Raw genomic sequence first — 24683 nt, forward strand, 5'->3', positions numbered from 1 at the left:
CAAGGAACTATGAAGGGCATTGCGAGTGATAACTGCAGATTTTCATCATGGGTGTCTAATCTATTGAGAATGGGCTAACCAAGAAAAAAAACAATCTGCCTGCTCTGATAGCAGAACTTCTTGCTACCGCCACCCAATCGCTAGACAGCCGTCCCAAGACTTTGCTTGCCGGTTTGCTTCGCCGCAACTTCCGTACGTTCCGGAAAGTCGGCCTGAACGTTCTTTACTTACGAAAAAATGCGGCACTAGGTGGGAGATAGTTGTAGGTAGGATACAGTTTTGTATTATCCCGTGGGAAAACGCAGCCTAAAAACCGCCTTGAGTGTGCAGCGTCAAACGATCGGTAACAAGGAAGATGCATTAGTATTCACTTGATGTCGCACGAGGAATTATTGTTGAAACACGACGATAAGTTTCTATAGCGCCAGCGTTCATTTTTCTTATCTCGAATTTAAATTCCAGATCCTTGGTATCCTGAATCACAGTGGTTCGAAGAAAGTACAAGCCCTTCGACAGGTAGGAGCACTATATTCCCAACATGAGCTCACTGAAAGTACCCATAACGTCCGCAATGAAAGCCCCTCCAGCAGCAGATTTCTTTACAAGGATTTTCCCCGTTGCTAAGGCACCAGAAGAGCAAAGCAGTCACAAGGCGGAACCTAGAACGGCAGGGAATCATACTTCTGAAACTCCTACTGGTATGTGGGTCATCGGTTTTGCGCCAGTATTCAGTACTGGCGGATGAAAAATATGGACCTACGAAGTAGAGTGCAGTATCAGAGTGTGTGCGTGTGTATCGTCACCCGTTACGTTACTGACACCGCACGGATAATAAACCCGATGGGAAAGATTTTCACCGAGAGGGGAAAATACCGCCAATAGGTTTTTGTAGTGGCAGCTTATCCTCTTTTGTCATCTAGACTCGAAATTGTAGCCGCACGATGGGTTTATAATGGTTGGTTCAAAGCGCCTTCGTGTAGCCCTTCGACATGAGTCAACACCACTTTACCAGCGTCCTATTTAATGAAATTGCCCATAACTTGCTCAGTGAAAGGCCTTACAACTGCTGCTTTCTTTGCAGAGGTGACTTCCACCACGTTCGAACAACCAGAGCGGCCCACCACCCGGAAGTCCGAACCTACAGCAACTTTGCCTGACACTTCTGCCACCCATAGTGGTACGTAAACTATGAACTTTTCAGAAATTGGTCCCACTGGTAGCTGGAAGAATATGAACGTATGAAAAATTACGGCTGTGCCACTAAGTGTGCGAGCGTATGTTACCGCTGGCGTTGCCGCCATCACGCTGGTAACAACCAAACTCAAGAAAAAGTGTTGGAACGGCTCCCCTCGTTCGTCACAAGGCGGCAACACCGCTGGTCTTGGGTCGCGGAGGTGTTGCACCAACGCCCAAGTCAACCGCCGCCGTTTATTAGAGGCTACGAAATTGTGCTTTCGAGGAAAAGGACGAGGTTTGTATACCTGTTGGCGATCTTATCTGTACCAGTCTGTAACGGCCTCTGGATGCACAGTCGGCTGCTCGTTGATGAACGTACAAATTTGGCGTCCTTGTGCTATATGTACTGTGCACTCCCCTTGGGCGAATCTCTTCAGGAACCGTGAAATATGTTTCATTTATTAGTAATTGCGTTTACGGTAACGACTCCCAAAAATGCTCTCCAAGGTGGTTTGGTTCAGCCTGGTATGGCAATGCTCCACCATGTAGGCATTCATCTTGCTTAGGCTGCATACATGCTCCAAGGAGACCTCTTTCTGGAAGTATCACTGGAGTACTTCTACTGCCTGGCTTGTTTCGAGAACCGACAGTGGGGTGCTCTGGTGGTTGTCATTGTTGATGGGCTCTTCACTATCACCCCCGGAGATTGCTTCGAGTTCTTTTAGTGGATCTGATAAAGTGTCCTCACAGCAGGTGGCAACGTTGTCATCGTCCTCTCAACGTCGTCAACGCCCGTTGAGAGTCATGCTCTTAGAAAGCGACGAACCAACGTTGGACGGACACAAAGGACAAAGTGATGTCCACAAACAAGAGTGCGCAGCTTTAGTAGATGTAGAGCAGGGTAGCGCGGCGCGACAACCGGACCGGATTAGATTGTGGATGGCGACAGTAACTAAGTCAATATGGCGCCCAGTTTCGGTTTCGTTTATCCGTGTTTCCGGAAAACGGTGTTCCGATTGTCGAGCACAACTTACGACTGGCTTTAAAGGAAACCAATGTCTGTTTTTTAATTCTTTTGTTTAAAAGACGTTTTTGTTTACGCGAGTTTCGCTTCGCGTGCCCGCTGTGCCGATAGTGCTTATTCCACAACACGTAAACAACTCAATTTTCTCGGAATTTGCGGGCTATGTTTGCATAGTTGTTCAGCAAGGGTACAAAATACTTGGGGAATTTCTCGATGGTGTAAAAAGGCCCGTTCGCTCTGCGGGCAGAATCTCTACTGCGACCACCAATCCAACTGATAGACTAGTGTTCTTACACAAGCACTGATTTTTCACAATTTATTTATATTCTACAAAGTCTGCCGGAATATTCTTTAGGCACGCAAAATGCGCCACTAGGCTGGGGACAGGTGTAGGTAGGCGGTAATTTTGTATCATCCTGTGGGAAAAGGCAGCCTAAAAAAATGGCCGCCATCCCGCCCTGCGAAAGTGGATGTCCAGCGAAACTGTTGTAAACAACTAACACGCTGAAGGGGGAAGGTATGAAATGTTCCTCGTCGTTTTGGCGGGATTGTCGCTAGCGCTCGGCTTCTCTGGCGGCAATGCTAGATCGTGCCTAGCCTGACGCATGCGCTCGCCCTCGAATCACGTCACCCCCTCTTTTCGAGAACCTAATTTTTACCAGGAACACATTAAGGGGGAGGGTATTATTGTTCGCAGGCGCCTTATCATCCATGATGTGGTTAAGATGCAAGTTTTGTGGTTTTTTCTTTACACGAATACTGATCTCTGTGCTATATGTCTGCCTAGCCGGACGCATGAGCTCCGCGTTTTGGTCGAGACTGCTGAGCTCTGCCTAGGTTTTTTGTTTACGACCCGAAATTATCCGTCCAACTAGGGGCTAACAGCTTCGCTGTAAAACTGTAGTGAGTTCGCAGCTTCAAATCGTTTGGTAACAAGGCGGTCACACTAGTACTCCTTTTTTTCCGGACAAGTTATCAATGTTGAAACATGACGATATATTAAAGTAGTGCTTGCCTATTTATTTATGTAATCTGTACGCAATTCCAGCTTCACTACGGAGTGATTCAGACTGGTTCAGAGAGCCTACGTCAGGCCGTTCGCCAGGTAGGAGCACTACTTGCCTAACATCATCTCAATGAAATTACCCATGAAACGTACACAATGAAAGGTTCTACAACTGCGGCTTTCTTTACAGAGGCGATGTCCACCGAACCCGAACCGCCAGAGTGGGAAAGCGGCCACAAACCCGAACATGCAACTGCGGCGCCCGACTCTTCTGGTACCCCTAGTGGTACGTATGGGTCATCTTCAAGCCACTGGGCACTAATGCAGGAGAAAAAATATGGACATAGGAAGACTGGGGGTGATGACATTGTGTGCGCGTGTGTATCGTCACCTCTGTCATTGTCGCCATCCCACGGATAATATTATTCCTCAGTGGAAAGAGTTGCACCGATAGCTCTGGCCCGTGTGAAGTGGCAATACCGGCTGCGAATTGTTGCTGTTATGTTGCTTCAAATCTCGAGTGGTGGCTCAGTGGCTAGTTCTGCTGCCGAGCCTTAGGACAGGGGTTCTATCGCAGCCGCAGTGGCTGCTTTTCTGATGGAGGCGTGAAGCGAGGAGCACTGTATGTACACGAGGAGTAATAGTGGGAGCAGCTGATTGATTGATTGTAGGGTTTAACGCGCCGACGCAACGCAGGCGATGAGGCGCGCCGTAGTGGAGGGCTCCGGATTAATTTTGACCGCCTGGGGATCTTTATCGTGCGCCGAAATCTCGTACACACGGGCGTTTTTGCTTTTCGCCTCCATCAGAAAAGCGGCCGCCGCGGCCGGGAATCGAACCCGCGACCTTGTGCTCAGCAGCGCAACGCCTAGTGGGAGCAGCTGCAGGATTCTGAGAAGCGAGGACATGCGCCCATGAAGCACAACGCCGAAGACCATGCTAGAGAAGCCAGCCGTTAGCGGTAGGCCGTTCAGGTGGACGTGTGTCGCCACGAGACAAGTACGGTGAAAAGGCAGAAATGCCATATTGCCGAAGCGATATATTGCAGAGCAGCATACGTCTAACTCGAGAGACTTCCTTGACAGGCAGCTTGAATTTCAACGCCCGTCATCAGAGGTTATGAGAGGCTATCATCGTTGATCTATGTGACAAAAAATTGCTGTTAGCAAATTTGCAAAGGTAATTAACAAGTTGTCTCTTCGAGACAGTCAACCGCTCCGAAACAGTCTTTAGGATGCAATAAGCTTAAGGAATATTTGTGATATAGTAATATTTGATATAGTATGTGTGATATAGTATATCACATATGTGTGATATGTGATATGTGATATAGTATATTTGTGATATAAGCTATAGTAGGCTGCACTGATAGGGTTTTGCCTGCAACCAATCTTTCCACAAAACTAGTTATAGTTAAAACAAGGAAAGAAGAGCCAGAGGAATAATGCGAGCATCGGCAGTAGAAAGTAAAATAAAATTGGGTGGGCTTGTCCTCTTCGACCTTTTCCCAAAAAGACATCATTTTCACACCCTTAGATGGTTCAGACTGGATTTCTGGCTAAAAGAAATGATGTAGGGCAGCGGGAGTTAGGGTTTAAAGATAGAATCAAGGAAGTCTTGGTTTGCTTGCATTGTTTGACTGTCAGGATACATATGGACACACAAGTCTAAAAATTACGCTGTCGTATGACAAGGCCGTCGCAGTACCTTTTAAAAGCGCAGCTTTCTAACCTTTAGTTCAGGTCTCGAGTGCTGCCTGAAAACGCAGAACAGCAGAGCACACGTGAGCGTCCGCTACATGAGGAGCGCTCGGCGTCTTTCAGGATTGCGTATCGGTATGCGCCACAGGAGGAGCTTGCAAAATTATTCCAAAGAAAACTAAGCGCAGGTGAGCGTACCGCCTTGTGAGGAACACCAGGCGTCCTGCAGCTCGACCCTATAAATACTCTGCCCAGCTTTCGTTTCGTGATCTCTCGCGTGCTGCTCTGCTCACCAGTTCCCGTGCGTTTGCGCCTGAAGTGGGGAGCACAGACACCGAGTTCCCGCTACAAACGCCAAATTCGCGAAGACTGTTGCCATGGCTTCTAGGGCGGGCTAACGTGGTCCACTTTAGGAGAGATGCGAAAGGCTGAGGACAAAATGATTCGCGTTTGACAGTCATAGCGGACTTTCAGCGGCAAGTTCGGAAATTCATGTGAGTGGCAACAGCCGGTTCTCCGGCGAAGACGTAGGTGCCACCAATACTGCTGTCCCTCCAGCATTGCACCAATAATGGAACTTGCGCCAATTTTGTTTCTCTGTGTATTGTCAAAATGTGCGGTGCTCTGCCCGCCTTTTCAGACTATGAAGCAAGTAGCCTCGGCCTCAACCCTAAAAATGCACTGGGCAGTAGGCCGTGGAGTGCAAAAATGTGCTTCTGTAGACAAGAAAGGGGTCTCAGCCCTACTTTACTCTAAAGCTGTAGAGACAGAAATTGTAAGCAGGTTTTGCGGGTTCCTAAATACCAGTTCGGCCACGTCAGGCAGAATTCCACCGTGCTGAAAGGACATACTTTAGAAAAGCCGGATGCTTTACTATACCCTTTGTGCCGCCCAAGTCATTTCTGTTAAAACATGAGGATAAGTTTGTGCATGGCCAACGTTCCTCAATTTTATCAACTCGACCGGAAGTTCCAGCTGCACGATGGTGTGATTCCGATTGGTTGAAAAAGCCTAGAGGAAGCCTTTTTACAGGTACCAGCACTACTTGGCCAGACTTTTCTTCAGTGAAATTACCTTTTATTTCCGCCAGGAAAGGCCCTGCAGCTGAAGCTTTCTTTCCAGAGTCGAGTTCCATCGGGACCGAGCTACCTGAGCAGAAGAGCAGCCGCCTCACCGAACATACAACAGCAAGGCCTGCCACTTCTGCCCCGACTAGTGGTACGTATGGCAGTATTTATTATGGGAGAAGGAAAAATGTGGACCCACGGAGTTGATCTCAATGTAACAGTGTGTGCGTATGTCCCCTCTTCCGTTGCCGCCGGCGCACGGGTTATAATAAACTGTAGGGAGAACGTAGCACTGACACCTGCCGTCGTCAGAATGCGGCAACAGCGGTTGCCCTCTGTCGCGGAGGTCTGCAGCAATCCCACAGTTACCCTCCGCACTAACTCAGTGGCTATGGCGCTGTGCTGGTCGGACCAAGGACGCCGGTTGAATCGAGGCCGCGGTCACTGCTTTTCTGATGTAGGCGGAAAGTAAGAAGCAGTGTGTGTACAATGAGTAAGAGTAGGAACAGCTGCAGGGTTGTGAGAAGGGAGGACATGCGCCGATGAAGCACAACGCCGAAGACCATGGTACGGAAGCCATCCGTAAGCGGTAGGCCGCGCAGGAGATCGTGTGTTTCCAAGCGCGAAATACGGCAAAAAGACGGAAATGTCATATTGCCGGAGAGATAAATTGTAGAGGAGCATGCGTGGAACTCGAGAGGCTTCTGTGACAGCAGCTTGAATTTAAAAACTTTAAACGCACTTCCGCCTCGAGTATGGGAGGCTATCACCGTTTTTCTATGTGACAAAGAAAAACTTGCTGTTAGCCAATTCGTAGAGGTGATTAACAAGTTAAAAAAGGTAATTATTCTAACATCATCTAAATGAAATTACCCATGAAACGTACACAATGAAAGGTTCTGCAACTGCGGCTTTCTTTACAGAGGCGACGTCCGGCGGACCCGACCCGCCAGAGTGGGAAAGCGGCCACAAAACCGAACATGCAACTGCGGCGCCCGACTCTTCTGGTACCCCTAGTGGTACGTATGGGTCATCTTCAAGCCACTGGGCACTAATGCAGGGGAAAAAATATGGACATAGGAAGACTGGGGGCGATGACATTGTGTGCGCGTGTGTATCGTCACCTCTGTCATTGTCGCCATCCCACGGATTATATTATTCCTCAGTGGAAAGAGTTGCACCGATAGCTCTGGCCCGTGTGAAGTGGCAATACCGGCTGCGAATTGTTGCTGTTATGTTGCTTCAAATCTCGTAGCGGTGGCTCAGTGGCTAGTTCTGCTGCCGAGCCTTAGGACAGGGGTTCTATCGCAGCCGCAGTGGCTGCTTTTCTGATGGAGGCGTGAAGCGAGGAGCACTGTATGTACACGAGGAGTAATAGTGGGAGCAGCTGCAGGATTCTGAGAAGCGAGGACATGCGCCCATGAAGCACAACGCCGAAGACCTGCTAGAGAAGCCAGCCGTTAGCGGTAGGCCGTTCAGGTGGACGTGTGTCGCCACGAGACAAGTACAGTGAAAATGCACAAATGCCATATTGCCGAAGCGATATATTGCAGAGCAGCATACGTCTAACTCGAGAGACTTCCTTGACAGGCAGCTTGAATTTCAACGCCTGTCATCAGAGGTTATGAGAGGCTATCATCGTTGATCTATGTGACAAAAAATTGCTGTTACCAAATTTGAAAAGGTAATTAACAAGTTGTCTCTTCGAGACAGTCAACCGCTCCGAAACAGTCTTTAGGATTCAATAAGCTTAAGGTTATAATCAGCTATAGTAGGCTGCACTGATAGGGTTTTGCCTGCAACCAATCTTTCCACAAAAGTAGTTATAGTTAAAACAAGGAAACAAGAACCAGAGGAATAATGCGAGCATCGGCAGTAGAAAGTAAAATAAAATTGCGTCGGCTTGTCCTCTTCGACCTTTTCCCAAAAAGACATCATTTTCACACCCTTAGATGGTTCAGAATGGATTTCTGGCTAAAATAAATGATGTAGGGCAACGGGAGTTAGGGTTAAGTGATAGAATCAAAGAAGTCTTGGTTTGCTTGCATTGTTTGACTGTCAGGATACATATGGACACACAAGTCTAAAAATTACGCTGTCGTATGACAAGGCCATCGCAGTACCTTTTAAAAGCGCAGCTGTCTAACCTTTAGTTCAGGTCTCGAGTGCTACCCGAAAACGCTGAACAGCAGATCACACGTGAGTGTGCGCCTCGTGAGGAGCGCTTGGCGTCTTTCAGGATTGCGTATCGGTTTGCGCCGCGGAAGGAGCTTGCAAAATTATTCCAAAGAACACCGAGCGCAGGTGAGCGAACCGCCTTGTGAGGAACACCAGGCGTGTGGCAGCTTGACCCTCTAGAATACTCTGCCCAGCTTTCGGGGCCCGACCTCTCGCGTGCTGCTCACCTCGCATTTCCACTGCTTTTGCGCCTAGAGTGGAGAGCAGAAACGCCAAGTTCGCGCTACAGACGCCAAATTCGCGAAGGCGGTGGCCATGTGTTCTAGATCGTGCTAACGCGGTCCACTTCGGGAGAGATGCGAAAGCCCGAGGACAACATAATCCGGGTTTGCCAGTCATAGCGGACTTTCGGCGGCAAGCTCGGGAGTTCAAGTGAGTGGCAACAGCCGGGTCTCCGGCGAAACGATAGTTGCCAGCATCCCTAGCTGCTGTTCCCCCAGCGTTGCGCCACTAGTGTAACTTGCGTGAATTTTCCTCTGTGTATAGTCAAAATGTGCGCTGCTCGGCCCTCCTCTTCAGACTATGAAGCAACTAACCTCGGCGTTAATCCTATAAACGTACTGGGCTGTTGGCCGTGGAGCGCAAAAATGTCCTTCTGTAGACAAGAAAGGGGTCACAGCCCCACTTTTCTCTGGAGCTGTAGACAGAAATTGAAAGCGGGTTTTGCGGGTTTCTTAACACCACTTCGGCCAAGTCGGGCAGAAAACAATCGTGCTGAAAGGACATACTTGAGAAAAGGCGGATGCTTTATTATTCCCTTTGTGCCTCCCAAGTTATTTCTGTTAAAGCATGAGGATGTTTGTGTAGTGCCACCGTAGTCATTTTTGTCAACGCGACTCGAGATTCCAGATGGATGATCGGCTTATTCCAGTTGGTTCAAAAAGCTTAGAGGAAGCCTTTTGACATGTATCAGCACTACTTGCGCACAGTTCTCTTCAAAGAAATTACCCATAATTGTCGCCATAAAAGGCCCTGCAGCTGAAGTTTTGTTTCTAGAGGCGAGTTCCATCGGGACCGAGCTATCTGAGCGGAAAAGCAGCCTCCTGACCGGACATACTACAGCAAGGCCTGTCAGTTCTGCCCCCACTAGTGATACGTATACCGGAATTTATTATGGAGTAGGAAAAATGTGGACCTACGCAGCGAATTGCAATTTATTTTTGTGCGTGTGTCCCCTCTTCCATTGCCGCCGCCGCACTGGTAATAATTAAACTGAAGGGAAAAGGTAGCACTGACACCTACCATCGTCAGAACTCGGCAACAGCGGCTGTCCTCTTTCGCGGAGGTGCTGCAGCAAGCCCGCAGGTACCCTCCGCGATAACTCAGTGGCTATGACGCTGTGCTCCTGAGACCAAGGAGGCCGGTTCGATCGAGGCCGCGGTCACTGCTTTTCTGATGGAGGCGGAAAGTGAGGATCAGTGTCCGTACACTGAGTAACAGTAGGAACAGCTGCGGTGTTGTGAGAAGGGTGTACATGCGACGATAAAGCACAACGCCGAGACAGTGCATCATTCATCCGAAGACTTTGTCGGATGAATGATGCACTGTCGGTAACTGAGAGTGATGGTGTTTCTGATAGTCTTTCCTTCTTTTTTTGTTGAAGAACCAGTCTGCGGGGAAGCAATAAACACATGGTGCGCTGAAATTGGGATGACCTGCCAGGAGACGACAGGGAAGTGCGTCTGTGGACCAGGGAAGTTGATGATCGACGGCATCTGCTCAGGTAAGCGGCCGTGACGTAGCTCCCCTGGAAATTGACCCTATGCGCCATGGATTGATATTGTTCTTAAGTCATCATTTCTGGGCAGATGTCAAGCTGTGCTTTTTGGTGAAGCAGAGATGTGGAATTGTGTTGGGCTGCTTAACCGCATATACACCACAGAATGGCGGAGCTCAGTCTTCATTTGTGACACCTTCAGTGCTTGGTTTTGTAAGTTAAGCGGAATAAATTTGGCTTGCCAAGCCGTGCTTTCCACACCAGTTTTTTGGCGGCATTGCAGTGGCTTCTCTGATGAAGGGAACTTTGGCTTCAGAAACGGGATCTTGCCACAAAATCTTTATGTTGTGTGGCCTGCTTAAGACTTAAGCTGTGTGTCATCTCCAATAACTTTCTTATGATGTAGCTTCCTTCTGGAGCCTGTTAAGTCTTAGCGCAGAGGACGAAAACTCAGCCTTCGCAGCCTGTGAGCTACGTTTAACAAAACGTTACCGCACACGAATGCAGTAGAAAGGTAGAATTAGTTACTGGTGCCATTAGGGTAGTTACTGGTGCCTTTGAATTTTCGACGTAGAATATGCCCGGGGTGACGCATAAGTGAATTGGTTGCACAGCGGTATTATTTTTTGTAGTCACGCATGGTTCTAAAACACAACACGTTTTCCGGTTTTATTTCGGAAAATCTCGTACTTGTTGTTTGGAACGCACGGAACGCATATTTCGTGCGTTCCGAGCAATTATAAAATCATGGGAATTGAACCGACCGAAATCCAACCGTTAGTAAACACGAAAAAAACCCCTATGTGGTTTCTTTTTTTCTCCTTTAAATGGGCGGTCTTTGACAGATAAAGTAGATGACATGGCAACACTAACCCGCCGCGGTGGCTCAGTGGCTAAGGCGTTGCGCTGCTGAGCACGAGGTCGCGGGTTCGATTCCCGGCCACGGCGGTCGCTTTTCTGATGGTGTCGAAAAGCAAAAACGCCCGTGTGTACAAGATTTCGGCGCAAGTTAAAGATCCCCAGGTGGTCGAAATTAATCCGGAGCACTCCACTACGGCGCGCCTCATCGCCTTAGTTGCATCGGCGCGTTAAACCCTACAATCAATCAATCAATCAAGATATGACAACACTACGTGAAACACTTGGCACAACTTTTAACGCGATACTATTAAAACCCCTTAAGTGCTTTGGACGAGCAGAGCTCGTCCTGCCCAAACTGTCACCAAACTGCTTTGGACGAGCAGAGCTCGTCTTAGCGGAATAGGTACTGCCCTATACTGTTCAGGACGAGAAGCGCTCGTCTGCGGCTTAGATTGCGTGCCATCCACTAGATGGCAGCATTTACTCGACGAATTAGTTTTCTCCTGCGGCAAGGCGCGCTTTTTTTTAAGAAAAGATGGCGTGCGGTGGCGCCGACCCATGCATAGCTGGCCCGTCAACTAGAAAAAGAAGCTTTTCATTTTCGTCATCTTCTTCAAGTGATGCTGATTCGGATACAGATGTTTATCTTGTCTCTGGAAGTGAAGACTGCGATGACGGTGAATTGAGCAGCTCCTCCGGTGATGACGAAGACAGCGGGGAAGCGAACATCGCGAGTGCTCGCGAGTGGATCCTGCTTTATGTGGACAATCCTCCTGTGAATCCTCATCGCTTTCCATTCTTGGCCATTCCAGGCAAGACTTTCATATTGTCATCGCCGGGTGACATTCTGGAATATATTCAGCAGTTTCTGGACGATGAACTTATATCATTTGTGGTAGACGAAACCAATCCCAAAGCGGCTAAAAAGTTGAAATGCTTTCCTCTCAGTGATCACTCCCGCCTCAAAAAATGGGTACCAGTGACAAAGGAAGAGATGTGGGTATTCCTTGCACTCCTGCTATTGCAAAGGGGCTTAGCCTACACAAGTGAAGAAAGATGTGGCATCTGCAAGTGTTCTATTTATAAAGTTTTTAATTTTGTTAGCAGCAGGTAGCTGATTTCCTATGTATTCTTCAGAAATAAACTTTATTGTGTTGATTTGACTAACTGTGGGGTACAAATATTTTTTCAACATCGACTAGCTACTTTTTAGTACAATCAGATTCGAAATCAGCAATAAAAAAAAAAATAGGCACTTTTGGTCGGAAAATACTAAAAAAAAAATAAAGCACTTAAGGGGTTAACAGAGACGTGGTATACTTCAGCATCAGAAGTGTACACGTATACTGTCCAAATGGCTCTATGGGTATTTTTTCCACAGTAGGCAGGGTAAACGTGCTGGTGTCGTTTATTGGCATGCATGCTTGCATATACAAACGTACAGAGAGACGTCCAGTCTACCATAAATGGACGTGGTTTAAGTAGTGTCATAACAATCTTTGCTCGAGTTACGATGGGTAGTTCTCCACTTGATGTGTTTATTCACTAATATCGCGAGCAACTTACTTACAGCAGATGTTGTGCATACAGATATTAGTTATCCCCTTAACTGCTCACCGAAAAAAATGCCCTTAATATGTCATGCCAACAAATTATGTGCAGAATCTTACCTCAGGAAATCAAGAAATTCACAAACAGTCTTTCGAAAAATACACATGTAGAGTCGATAGCGGTGTGAAACGCATCGCACAAAACCATGACGTTTTCACACAGGGCAAATAATAATGGTAGCGAGATTGCAGTAGATACTTGAAACCCCTACGTATATTAAAATAAAAGGCAAAAAATGATCGATTGGTACCCGTGGAAGCCAAACAGATTATTTGACTATTGTAGTCGCCTTCCTAGAGCTTATCGGTATTACGCTGTTTTCGCGCACGTGCACGTGCACTCACACGCACGCACGCACGCACGCACACGCACACGCACACGCACACACACACACACACACACACAAACACGCACACGCACGCACGCACGCACGCAGGCACGCATACACACACAAACACACACACACACGCGCGCGCACGTACGCATACACACGCACGCGCGCACGTACACACATACACACACACACACATACACACACGCACACACACACACACACATGCACGCACACACACAGACAACAGATACGTACAGCGTTCGAAACAACTTAAAAGGCAAAAAAGCATGTTTTCGCGCTGTGATATCCCGCGAAAATGCTGTAACTGGGAAAACAAATTCAGCAGGCTGGCATTAACTCTGCCCGAGATGACAGAACCCTGGTCTATGGAATTCATCTTTGAAACAAATGACCACTAAAGCTGTGTGCAAAGGCAATCGTACGTGTTAAACAACGTACGTTAAACAACTTTGTACTTGTAGGATCGAGTCAAAATACATAGACCACATATTTCCATTTTCCCGTACCCATTAAATTTAGCCTATAAAGTAATAGGATGTTTTTTGTCAGGATCAAGGCAATTTCGGTCCGAAAATAAGGAAGGGGCTTTCCGTGCATCAAGGAATTTTTTTGGGCGAGGTCCAGACATCTTTTGAAGACCTTTAAACTGTGAATAACTGAAGGTGTGCACCAGTGGGGGTGCACATCTTATCGGCAAAATTGCTTCCTGCGTGTCCCTAGCCCTCCCCTCATTAGACTATCATGTGAGTGCCGATCACGATAAAGTGCCGCGGACCATCATATGAAACGGCATATTTAACCACATTCCCAAACTTAGTGCATTGATTCTATAGCCTCGTAACTCCATTGTATCGAATTGTGCTTTGTTCATGCCGATTTTGACTGACTGCTGACCATTGCTTTTTATTATATAGATATTGTAGAGGTGGCCATTGTAGTTCCTTCAAATCGGTGGAAATTCATGTAGTGGCTCATGGAGCATGCGCTCGTGCATGCGCCCCTGCAGCACATGCAGCAGTTGTGTGAACCAAGCGTCCGTTGCCCTCCTAAAGGGCCGATTGTATCCGAGTACAATTTTTTCGGCGTGTAGTAATAGTACTTTCCACAAGGTGCTTGGGCGCATTTCGTGTATGGATGTACTGCCTCTAGGTTTCGGTTTGGTTTTACGTAGTAGAAAACCGCAGCTGTTAGTTAGTGCCTGTCCTCTGTCTCATCCTTCTCAATGTACAATTTAGCGCTGTTTTTAGTGCCAAGGTGTCAAAGTGACACTGACAAAGTGTCAATAAGACAGTGGCAGTGAGAGTGACAAATGACAAAGTGTTAGGGAATCCTTAACGTCACTTCAACCGCGTCAGATAGAAGACACAGGTGGGCCGTGCTGTCATGTTTCAAGGCCATACACTGAAGTTGCCGTTAATTCTAGATTTCAATGGGAGATGCTTATAAATACGTGCAGGGAACTTTTGCTAAGGTCAATATAATAGTACCTCTAGAAAATGTAAGACAGATAGGCATATTGAATTGGGGCTAGCGTACCAGCCACTGCTCCCTGGAGTGGGCTGGAAATCACGGCTTTTTGAAAGCTTGCAACAGCTGTTCCCCCAAGCGATTTGCAAAATAGTACCCATAGTTTTCGCATTCTTATAGAACACTGCATTATTAGACACGTTATGCTCGTTTTGTTTCGATGCTAGTGTTCATCATTTTATTGTTTGTATTGCACTTTGGCACGGAGGGCTGGGCTGTGTGTGACCTGTCATTTGTGCACTTTGCTTTAACTGGTGCGGCATGTGTAAATGCTTGCTTTGAAAAAGTGACGTCACTTCCCATCCGTGATGGACGTATACGCGCGTCTACGTATGTGTAGGGGTGTGGTTGTAATAAACAGTCCCACATTCTAGCTAAGGAGTGGAGGAATGGAAACGGAGTATATAAGAAATCTACTGTACGGATGTGGCAGCTATGGCCCCGTACTACAGTTATTTTAACTATAGCGACAGTCAGCGTGACACCATTTTTTAGATATAATTAAAGATATTCCGCGTGCAGCCCTTATCACTGCCAGTCAGTATCAGCCTCTGACAATATGCGTGAGCCATGGAATGATTATTGATGACGGTACAAAGTTGGCTTTCTATTGCGTATTACTGAGAGAACGAAACCATTGCAGTGTACCTGAGGAACGGTGCAAGGCATTTCCAGCGATAATTGCACAGTTTTTCAGTATGGGTGTCAAATCGATTGACAGTCGGGTAATCGAGATATAAAACCACCTGCCTGCACTGTCAGCAGAACTTCTTGCTACCACCATCCAACTGCTAGACTGCCGTAACTCGACTACTGCTTTGTCGAAACCCCCGTATGTTCTGGAAAGTCCGCCTGAACGTTCTTTATTTACGAAAAAATGCGCCTCCAGGCTGGATATACATGTAAGTAGGTCATAGCTTTGTATAATTCTGTGAGAAAACCACCTAAAATCTGTAGTGATTGTGCATCGTCAAATCGTTCGGAAACAAGGCGGATGCATTAGTAGTCCCTTTATGCCGGACAAGTAAGTAGTATTGAAACACAACGATAAGTTTCTGTAGTACCAACGTATTCATTGTTCTTAACTGGAATTTCAATTCCAGATCCACTTTATCCTGAATCACAGTGGTTCGAAAAAACTGCGGGAAGCCTTTCGACAGGTAGGAGGGCTAATTGCCGAACATGAGCTCACTGAAAGTACCCATAACATCCGTAATGAAAGGCCCTGCAGCAACAGATTTCTTTACAGAGATTGCCCCCGTTACCAAGCCACGAGAGGAGCAAAGCAGTCACGAGGCGATACATAGAACGGCGGAGAATCATACTTCTGGAACTCCTACTGGTATGTTGGTCATCAGATTTGTTCCAGTGTTCAATATTGGAGGAGGAAAAATATGAAATTACGAAGTAAAATGCAGTGTCAGAGTGTGTGCGTGTGTATCGTCACCCGTTACGTTGCTGAAACCGCACGGATAATAATAAAACCAAGGGAAAAGATTTTCACCGAGACGGTGCAATACCGGAAATAAATTTCTGTAGTGGCAGGTTATCCTCTTTTGTGATCTCGACTCGAAATTCCTTCCGCAAGATGGGTTAATTACGGTTGATTCAAAGCGCCTTCATAGAGCCCTTCGACATAAGTCAACACCTCTTGCACAGCGTTCTCTTCAATGAAATTGCCCATAACTTCCTCAATGAAAGGACTTGCAACTGCAGCTTTCTTTGCAGAGGTAACTTCCACCACGTCCGAACCACCAGAGCTGCCGACCACCTGGAAGACCGAACGTACACCAACTTGGCCTGACACTTCTGCCACCCATAGTGGTACGTAAACTATGAACATTTCAGCAAGTGGTCCCTCTGGTTGTTGGAAGAATATGAACGTATTAAAAAACGGCTGTGTGACTATGTGTGCGTGCGTATTTTACCCCTGCCATTGCCGCCATCGCGCGGGTAATAATCAAACTGAAGAGAAAGTGTTGCAACGGGTCCTCTGGTTCGTCACAAGGCGGGAACACCGCTGGTCCTGGGTCGCGGAGGTGTTGCATCAACGCCCTAGTCAACGTCCGCGGTGTATTAGTGGCTACTACATTGTGCTGCTGAGGAAAAGGACGAGGTTTGTATACCTGGTGGCGAACTTATCTGTACCAGCCTGTAATGGCCTCTGCATGCACAGTCGGCTGCTCGTTGATGAAAGTACAAATTTGGCGTCCTTGTGCTATAAGTACAATGCATTCCCTTGGAACAAATCTCTTCAGGACCGTAAAATATGTTTCATTCCTTAGCAATTGCGTTTAGGGTAACTACTCCCAAAAATGCTCGCCAAGGTGGTTTGGTTCAGCCTGGTATGGCAATGCTCCACCATGTAGGCATTCGTCTTGCTTAGGCTGCATACATGCTCCAAGGAGACCTCTTTCTGGAAGTATCACTGGAGTACTTCTACTGCCTGGTTTGTTTCTAGAACCGACGGTGGGTGCTCTGGTGGTTGTCATTGTTGATCTGCTCTTCACTATCACCCCTGGAGATTGCTTCGAATTCTTTTAGTGGATCTGATAAAGTGTCCTCACAGCAGGTTGCAACGTTGTCATTTGGCGTCCTTGTGCTATAAGTACAATGCATTCCCTTGGAACAAATCTCTTCACGGAGCGTGAAATATGTTTCATTCCTTAGCAATGGCGTTTAGGGTAACGACTCCCAAAAATGCTGTCCAAGGTGGTTTGGTTCAGCCCGTTATGGCACTGCTTCACCACGTTTGCATTCATCTTGCTTATGCTGTACAGATGCTCCAAGCAGACCTTTCTCTGGAAGTATCACTGGAGTACTTTTACTGCCTGCCTTACTTCTATAGCCGATGGTGGGGTGCTCTGGTGGTCGTCATTGTTGATCTGCTCTTCACTTTCATCCCCGGAGAGTTTTTTCAAGTTCCTTTAGTGGATCTGATAAAGTGTCCTCACAGCTGGTGGCAACGTCGTCATCGTCCTGTCAAAGTCGTGAACGCACGTTCAGATTCATGCACTCAGAAAGCGGCGAACCAACGTCGCACGAACACAACTGACAGAGAAGTGGTGTCCACAAGCAAGAGTGCGCAGCTGTAGTAGCTGTGGAGCCGGGTAGCGCGGAGTAGCAACCATATCAAATTAGATTGTGGATAGCAGCCATAAAGAAGTCAATATTAGGCTGAGTTTCGGTTTCGTTTATCCTTATTTGGGCAAAACGGTGTTTCGATTGTCTAGCACCACTTAGGACTGGCTTTACAGGAAACCCATTGCTCTTTTTTAATTCTTTCGTTTAAAAGACGCTTTCCTTTACACGAGTTTCGCTTCACGCGCCGCTGTACTGATTGTGCCTATTTCCGAATACGTAAAAAAAGGAACACATATTTTTTCAGAATTGCTGGCAATAGTATTTGCATTGTTGTTCAGCAGGAGTACGACATCTTTGGGGAATCTCTGAATGGTGCAAAAAGTCGCGTTCGTTGTGCGGGTAGAATAGCTTAATATCGACCACCAATGCAACTGATAGACCACTGTTCTATCAGAACCACTGCATTTTCCCATATTATTATGTTCTAGAAACTGTACCGGAATTTTCTTAGGCAGAAAAAAATGTGCCACTAGGCTGGGGACAAGTGTAGGTAAGCGGTATTTTTGTTTGATCCCGTGGGAAAATGCAGCCTAAAAACCCTAGTGAGTTCGCAGCTTCAAATCGTTCGGGAACAAGGCAGACGCACTAGTACTCCCTTTATGCCGGCTAAGTTATCATTGTTGAAACATGACGATATATTTGAGTGGTGCCAGCGTATTCATTTATATCATCTGTACGCAATTCCAGATTCACTAGGGAGTGATTCAGACTGGTTCAGAGGGCCCACATCAGGCCGTTCGGCAGGTGGGAGCACTACTTGCCCAACATTATTTCAATGAAATTATCCATAAAACGCACACAATGAATGACCCTGCAGCTGCGGCTTTCTTTACAGAGGTGACGTCCCCCACACCCGATTCGCCAGAATGGGAAAGAGGCCCCATAACCGAGCATGCAACTGCGGCACCCGACTCTTCTGGTACTCCTAGTGGTACGTATGGGTTATCTTCGAGCTAGTGGTCACGAATTCAGGGGAAAAATATGAATGTAGTAAGGCTGGGGGCGATGACACTGTGTGCGCGTGTGTATCGTCACCTCTGCCACTGTCGCCATCCCACGGATTATATTAATCGTCAGAAAAAAGAGTTGCACCGAGAGCTCTCATCCGTGTGAAGTGGCAATACCGGCTGCGAATTGTTGCGGACATGTTGCTTCAAATCTCGTAGCGGTGGCTCAGTGGCTAAAGAGCTCTGCTGTCGAGCCTTAGGACGGGGGTTCTATCGCGGCCACAGTGTCTGCTTTTCTGATGGAGGCGTAAACCGAGGAGCAGCGTCTCTACACGATGAGTAATAGTGGGAACCGCTGCAGGATTGTGAGAAGAGCGGAGATGTGCCGATGAAGCGCAACGATTAAGGCGATTCTAGAGAAGCCAGCCGTAAGCGGTAGGCCGCTCAGGGGGACGTGAGTAGCCAAGCGAGAAACATGGCGAAAAGACGCAAATGTCATATTGCCGAAGCGGTAAATTTTAGAGAAGCATACGAGAAACTCGAGAGACTACCGTGACAGACAGCTGGAATTTAAAAGCCCTTCTGCGCAGGGTGTGAAGGCTATCATCGTTGATCTATGTGACAAAATATTTGGTGTTAGCCAATTTGCAAAGGTAATTAACAAGTTCACTCTTCGGAACAGTCCACAGCTCCGAAACAATTTTTAAGGTGCAATAAGCTTAAGCTTATAATAAGCTACAGTAGACTCCACTGTTAAGGTTTCGCCTGCTACCAATCTTTCCATAAAAATAGTTATAATTAAAAGAAGGAAACAAGAACCATAGGAAAAATAGGAGCATCGGCAGTAGACAGTAAACAAAATTGGGTCGTCGTGTCCTCTTCGACCTTTTCCCCAAAAGGCATCAATTTCACAACCCTCAGGTGGTTTAGCATCTGTTTCTGGGTAAAGGTGATTATGTAGGGCAACGGGAGTTAGGGTTAGGAGATAGAATCATGGAAGTGTTGGTTTGCTTGCATGGTTTTACTGACAGCATACATATGGGCACAGAAGTTTAAAAAGTACGCTGTCGTACGCCAGGGGCGTCGCGGTTCCTTTTAACAGCGCAGCTATTGAAGCTTTAGTTCCGCCGTCGAGCTTTACAAGAAACCGCAGGACAGCAGAGCACACGTGAGCGTGCGCCTCGTGAGGAACGCCCGGCGTGGTTCAGGATTGCGCATCGGTTTACGGCATGGCAGGAGCTTCCAAATTAGTACAGAGAATACAGACCGCAGGTGAGCATGCGCCTCGTGAGGAACGCCAGGCGCCCGGCACGCCAGGCGGCCGACCCTCCTTAATACTCTGCCCACCTTTCGTGGCGCGATCTCTCGCGTGCTGCTCTCTTCTCCAGTTCACGTGAGTTAGCGCTGGAGTGGGGAGCCCAAACGCTGAGTTCGCGCTACAGACGCCAAATTCACGAAGGCGGTTGCAATGGGTTCGCAAGCGCGCTAACGCGGTCCTCTTCGGGACAGATGGGAAAGTCTGAGGACAACAAAATCCCGGTTTGCAAGTCATATCGGACATGCAGCGGCAAGTTCGGATAATCCATGTGAGGTGAAACAGCCGGGTCTCCGGCGAAACGATAGTTGCCTCCCTGCTGTACCTCCAACATTGCGCAGCTAGTGCAACTTGCACCAATTTTGTCCTGTGTATTGTCAAAACGTGCGCTGCTTTGCCCGCCTCTTCAGACTATGAAGCAACTAACCTCGGCCTCAACCCTACAAACGCACTGGACTGTTGGCCGTGGAGTGCAAAAACGTGCTTCTGTAGACAAGAAAGGGGTCACAGCCCCATTTTTCTCTGCAGCTGTAGACAGAAGTAGAAAGCGGGTTTTGCGGGCTTCTTAAAACCACTTCGGCACGCCAGGCAAAGGAAAATCGTGCTGAAAGGACACACTTTAGAAAAGGGGGATGCTTTACTATACCCTTTGTGCCGCCCAAGTCATTTCTGTTAAACCATGAGGATAAGTTTGTGTAGTGTCAGCGTACTCATTTTTGTCAACGTGACTCGAAATTCCAGCTGCATGATGAGATGATTACGGTTGGTTCAAAAAGCCTAGAGGAAGCCTTTTGCCAGGTAGCAGCACTACTTCCGCAGAGTTTTCTTCCGTGAAATTACCCATAATTTCTGGCATAAAAGGCCCTGCAGCTGAAGTTTTGTTTCCAGAGGCGAGTTCCATCGCGACCAAGCTACCTGAACGGAAGAGCAGCCACCCGACCGAACATACTACACCAAGGTCTGCCACTTCTGCCCCCACTAGTGGTACGTATGCCAGTATTTATTATAAGAGTAGCAAAGATGTTAACCTAGGGAGTGGATTTATTGTAACTATGTGTGCGTGTGTCACCTCTTCCATTGTCACCACCGCACGGATAAAATTAAATTAAAGGGAGAATGAGCACTCACACGTACCGTCATCAGAACGCGGGATTCGCGGCTGCGCTCTGTCGTGGAGGTGCTGCAGCAAGCCCACATTTACCATACGCGAATCTCAGTGGCTATGATGTGCGCCTGGGACCAACGACGTCGGTTCGATCGAGGCCGCGGTCGCTGCGTTTCTGATGGAGGCGGAAAGTGAGAATCAGTGTCCGTACACGGAGTAACAATAGGAACAGGTGCAGTGTTGTGAAAAGGGAGGACATGCGATGATGAAGCACAACGCCGAAGACAGTGCTTCATCCGAAGACTTTGGCGGTTGAATGATGCACTGTCGGTAACTGAGAGCGACTCTGCTTCTGAAGGGCTTTGCTGCTTCTTTATTGAAGGACCAGTCTGCGGGGAAACAATGAAAGCATGGTGCGCTGAAATTGGGATGACGTGCGAGGAGCCGACAGGGAAGTGCATCTGCGGACCAGGAAAGTTGATGATCGACGGAATCTGCACAGGTAAGCGGCCGTGACGTAGCTCCCCTGGAAATTGACCCTATGCGCCATCGATTAATAGTGTTCTTAAGTCATCATTTCTGGGCAAATGTCAAGCTGTGTGTTTTGGTGAAGCAGAGATGTGAAATTGTGTTGGGCTGCTTAAGCGCATATACACCACAGGATGGCGGAGCTCAGTCTTCTTTCGTAACACGTTCAGTGCTTGGTTTTGTAAATTGAGCGGAATAAATTTGGCTTGCCAAGCCGTGCTTTACACTCGAGTTTTTGGGTGGCATTACAGTGGCTGCGCTGAGCAAGGGAACATTGGCTTCGGAAATGGTATCTTGGCACGAAATCTTTAATATGTGTGGCCTGCATAGGAGTAAAGCAACCTGTTATCTCCAAACTCTTTCTTAAGGTGTAGCTTTCTTTTGAAGCCTGTTAAGGTCAGTCTTAGCTTGATTGACGGAGGAAAACTCCTCATAATCGGGGCAGGGTTCACATTACGAGTATATATATTGAGAAATTCTATAAACCCACCGTTATTGCTCAAAACCGATAAGACTAAAAATATCCCATCACATCCCGCAAGCGCACTGCAGGTCATGGAATTGTTAGCGTCATGCAGAAAAATGTAAAATGATCCAGTATTTTAATTAGACCTCCCCGTAGTCCTCATCATGTCAATAATGGCAACATACAAATGCTAAGCGTAAGTAGCAATACGTTGCGCTTTCCAAGACGATGGGTACCATATTCGACGTGCGGGTGTATCGCCTGGTAAAGCCGGCTATAAATATAGAAGCCCATTGATTGGTTTATTTATGAGAGAAAGGTAATTGTGCACCGCGATTAGTTAAGTGCGCTGTGTGGCTCTAAAGAACTGACATTAGCTACATTTATTGGGTAATCAGCTTGTGAGATTCATCGAAGAGAAATGGAAGATTTACTCCATGTGCAAGCAATATGCCTTGAATTAGGTATTTTTTAGCAATTTACAGTGAGAATATTCTAACCCGTAGTAGCTGCGCTGTGTGCTAAACTGCTTATGACAGCTGCCAGGCGTGCTCTGAGTAAGCGAAGCAGTACATCTTACATGTTGTACAGATTCCGCTGCAGCATAAACAAACCCCGAGAGATGTACAGTTCTAGCCCATGTGTTAGGTAATGATAATTCACATCCGACTAAGGTGCTAGCCGTAGCCACCGCTTTTATCCCTCGCGTTGGAATCCTCATTGTTTGGCATATCGAATGCCTTGGTATTGCTGGTTGCTTTGCTGTCGTTTTAACGAAGTGCTAAATTGTCTCAGTGGTGATATTCATGGTTTTTTCGTGCGGAAATTTCTGCTGTCACACTTTAGTTTTTAAAGATGTAGTTTTTGTGCCTCAAACTACACTTGTTTCAAAATATATTTTCATTTTTCCGTACCCATAAAATTTACGCTATAAATTAATAGGATATTTTGGTCAGTAACGAGGCAATTTTGGCCCGAAAAAAGAAAGCGGCTTTCCATCCATCAGATAATTTTTTTGCGAGTTCCAGACATCTTTTGACGACCTTTAAATTGTGAATAACTGAAGATGTGCCCCAGTATGGGTGCACATATTGTAGGCGAAATTGCTTCTTGCATGGCCCTCGCCCTCCCCTCATTAGACTCTCATGTGAGTGCGGAAGATGATAAATTATCGCGGACCACCATACGAAACGGCTTATTTACCCACATTTCCGAACTTAGTGCATTGATCCTAAAGACTCGTTGCCACATCGTCTCGAATGGTGCTTTGCCTACCCATGTGGATTTTGACTGACTGCTGACCATTGCTCTTTATTATATAAATATTGTAGATTTGGCCATTGTAGCTTTTTCAAATCGGTGGAAATTCATGTAGTGGCTCGTGGAGCATGCGCTCGTGCATGCGCTCGTGCAGCACATGCAGCACTTGTGTGAACCAAGGGTCCGTTGCCCCCTTAAAGAACCGATTGTATCCGAGTACAATTTTTTTCAGCGTGTAGTAATAGTGCTTCCCACAAGGTGCTTGGGCGCATTCGGTGCTTCGATTTACTGCCTCTAGATTTCGTGTTTAACGTAGTGGAAAACCACAGTTGTTGGTTAGTGCTTGTCCTCTGCCTTATCCTTCTCAATGTACGATTTAGCGCTGTTTTTAGTACCAAGGTGTCAAAGTGACAGTGACAAAGTGTCAAAAGAGACAGTCACAGGGACAGTGGCAAAGTACAAAGTGTTACGGGTTCCTTAACGTAACTTCACCCGCGTCGGATAGAAGACACAGCTGGGCAGTGCTGTCATGTTTCAAGGTCATACACTGTAGCTGTCGTTAATTTAAGAATTCAATGGGACATACTTATAAATACGTGCAGGGAACGTTTGCTAAGGTCAACATAATAGTACCTCTCGAAAATGTAAGAGAGGTAGGCATTCATTACTGACTTTGGTCTTGTGTGCCAGCCACTGCTCCCTGTAAAGGGGAGGAAATCACCCTTTTGCTAAGCTTGCAACCGCTGTTCCCCCAAGCGATTTGCAAAATAGTACCCATAGTTTTTGCCTTCTTACAGAACTGTGTACTATTAGACACGTTATGCTCATTTTCTTTCGATGCTAGTGTTCATCATTTTATTATTTGTATTGTAATTTGGCACTGGGGCCTGGACTGTGTGTGGCCTGTTATTTGTGCACTTTGCATTAACTTGTGCGGCATGTGTAAAGGCTTTTTATGGAACGGACGTTATTTTACCTCCGCCATGGACGTATGGGTGCCTCTGCGTATGGGTAGGGGTGGGGTTGTTATAAACAGTCACACATTCTAGCTAAGGAGTGGAGGAATGAAAACGGAGTATATAAGAAATTTACTGTACGGATGTGGCAGCTATGGCCCCGTACTGGCGATAATTTGAACTATAACGACAGTCAGCGTGACACCATTTTTTAGATATAATTCAAGATATCCCGTGTGCAGCCCTTATCACTGCCAGTGACTATCAGCCTCTGACAATATGCGTGAGCCATGGAATGATTATTGATGACGGTAGAAATTTGACTTTCTATTGCGTATTACTGAGAAAACGAAACCATTCAAGTGTACCCAAGGAACGGTGCAGGGCATTGCCAGCGATAATTGCACAGTTTTTCAGCATGGGTGTCAAATCGATTGACAGTCGGGCAATCGAGATAAAAAACCGCCTGCCTGCTCTGTCAGCAGAACTTCTTGCTACCGCCACCCAACTGCTAGACTGCCGTAACTCGACTACTGCTTTGCTAAAACTTCCGTATGTTCTGGAAAGTCCGCCTGAACGTTCTTTATTTACGAAAAAATGCGCCTCCAGGCTGGATATACATGTAAGTAGGTCATAGCTTTGTATCCTTCAGTGAGAAAACTACCTAAACTCCGTAGTGA

The 24683-nt window shown here is 47.0% G+C and overlaps 1 protein-coding gene across 1 annotated transcript in view; it reads left to right on the forward strand.

Moving 5' to 3' along the window:
* LOC144158798 (uncharacterized) overlaps positions 1-24683 on the forward strand; it is a 45607-nt gene that overhangs the window by 7870 nt on the left and 13054 nt on the right. Inside the window, exons 6-12 of the mRNA XM_077689939.1 lie at positions 463-516; positions 1082-1177; positions 3249-3305; positions 3397-3492; positions 6029-6124; positions 6897-6992; positions 9815-9934. Coding sequence (XP_077546065.1) covers positions 463-516; positions 1082-1177; positions 3249-3305; positions 3397-3492; positions 6029-6124; positions 6897-6992; positions 9815-9934 — 615 coding nt within the window. The remainder of the gene's footprint in view (positions 1-462; positions 517-1081; positions 1178-3248; positions 3306-3396; positions 3493-6028; positions 6125-6896; positions 6993-9814; positions 9935-24683) is intronic.

This window comes from Haemaphysalis longicornis, unplaced genomic scaffold (assembly GCF_048455015.1).
Source record: "Haemaphysalis longicornis isolate Haplotype H1 unplaced genomic scaffold, Haemaphysalis longicornis Haplotype H1 scaffold_10, whole genome shotgun sequence".
Classification (NCBI taxonomy): Eukaryota; Metazoa; Arthropoda; class Arachnida; order Ixodida; family Ixodidae; genus Haemaphysalis; species Haemaphysalis longicornis.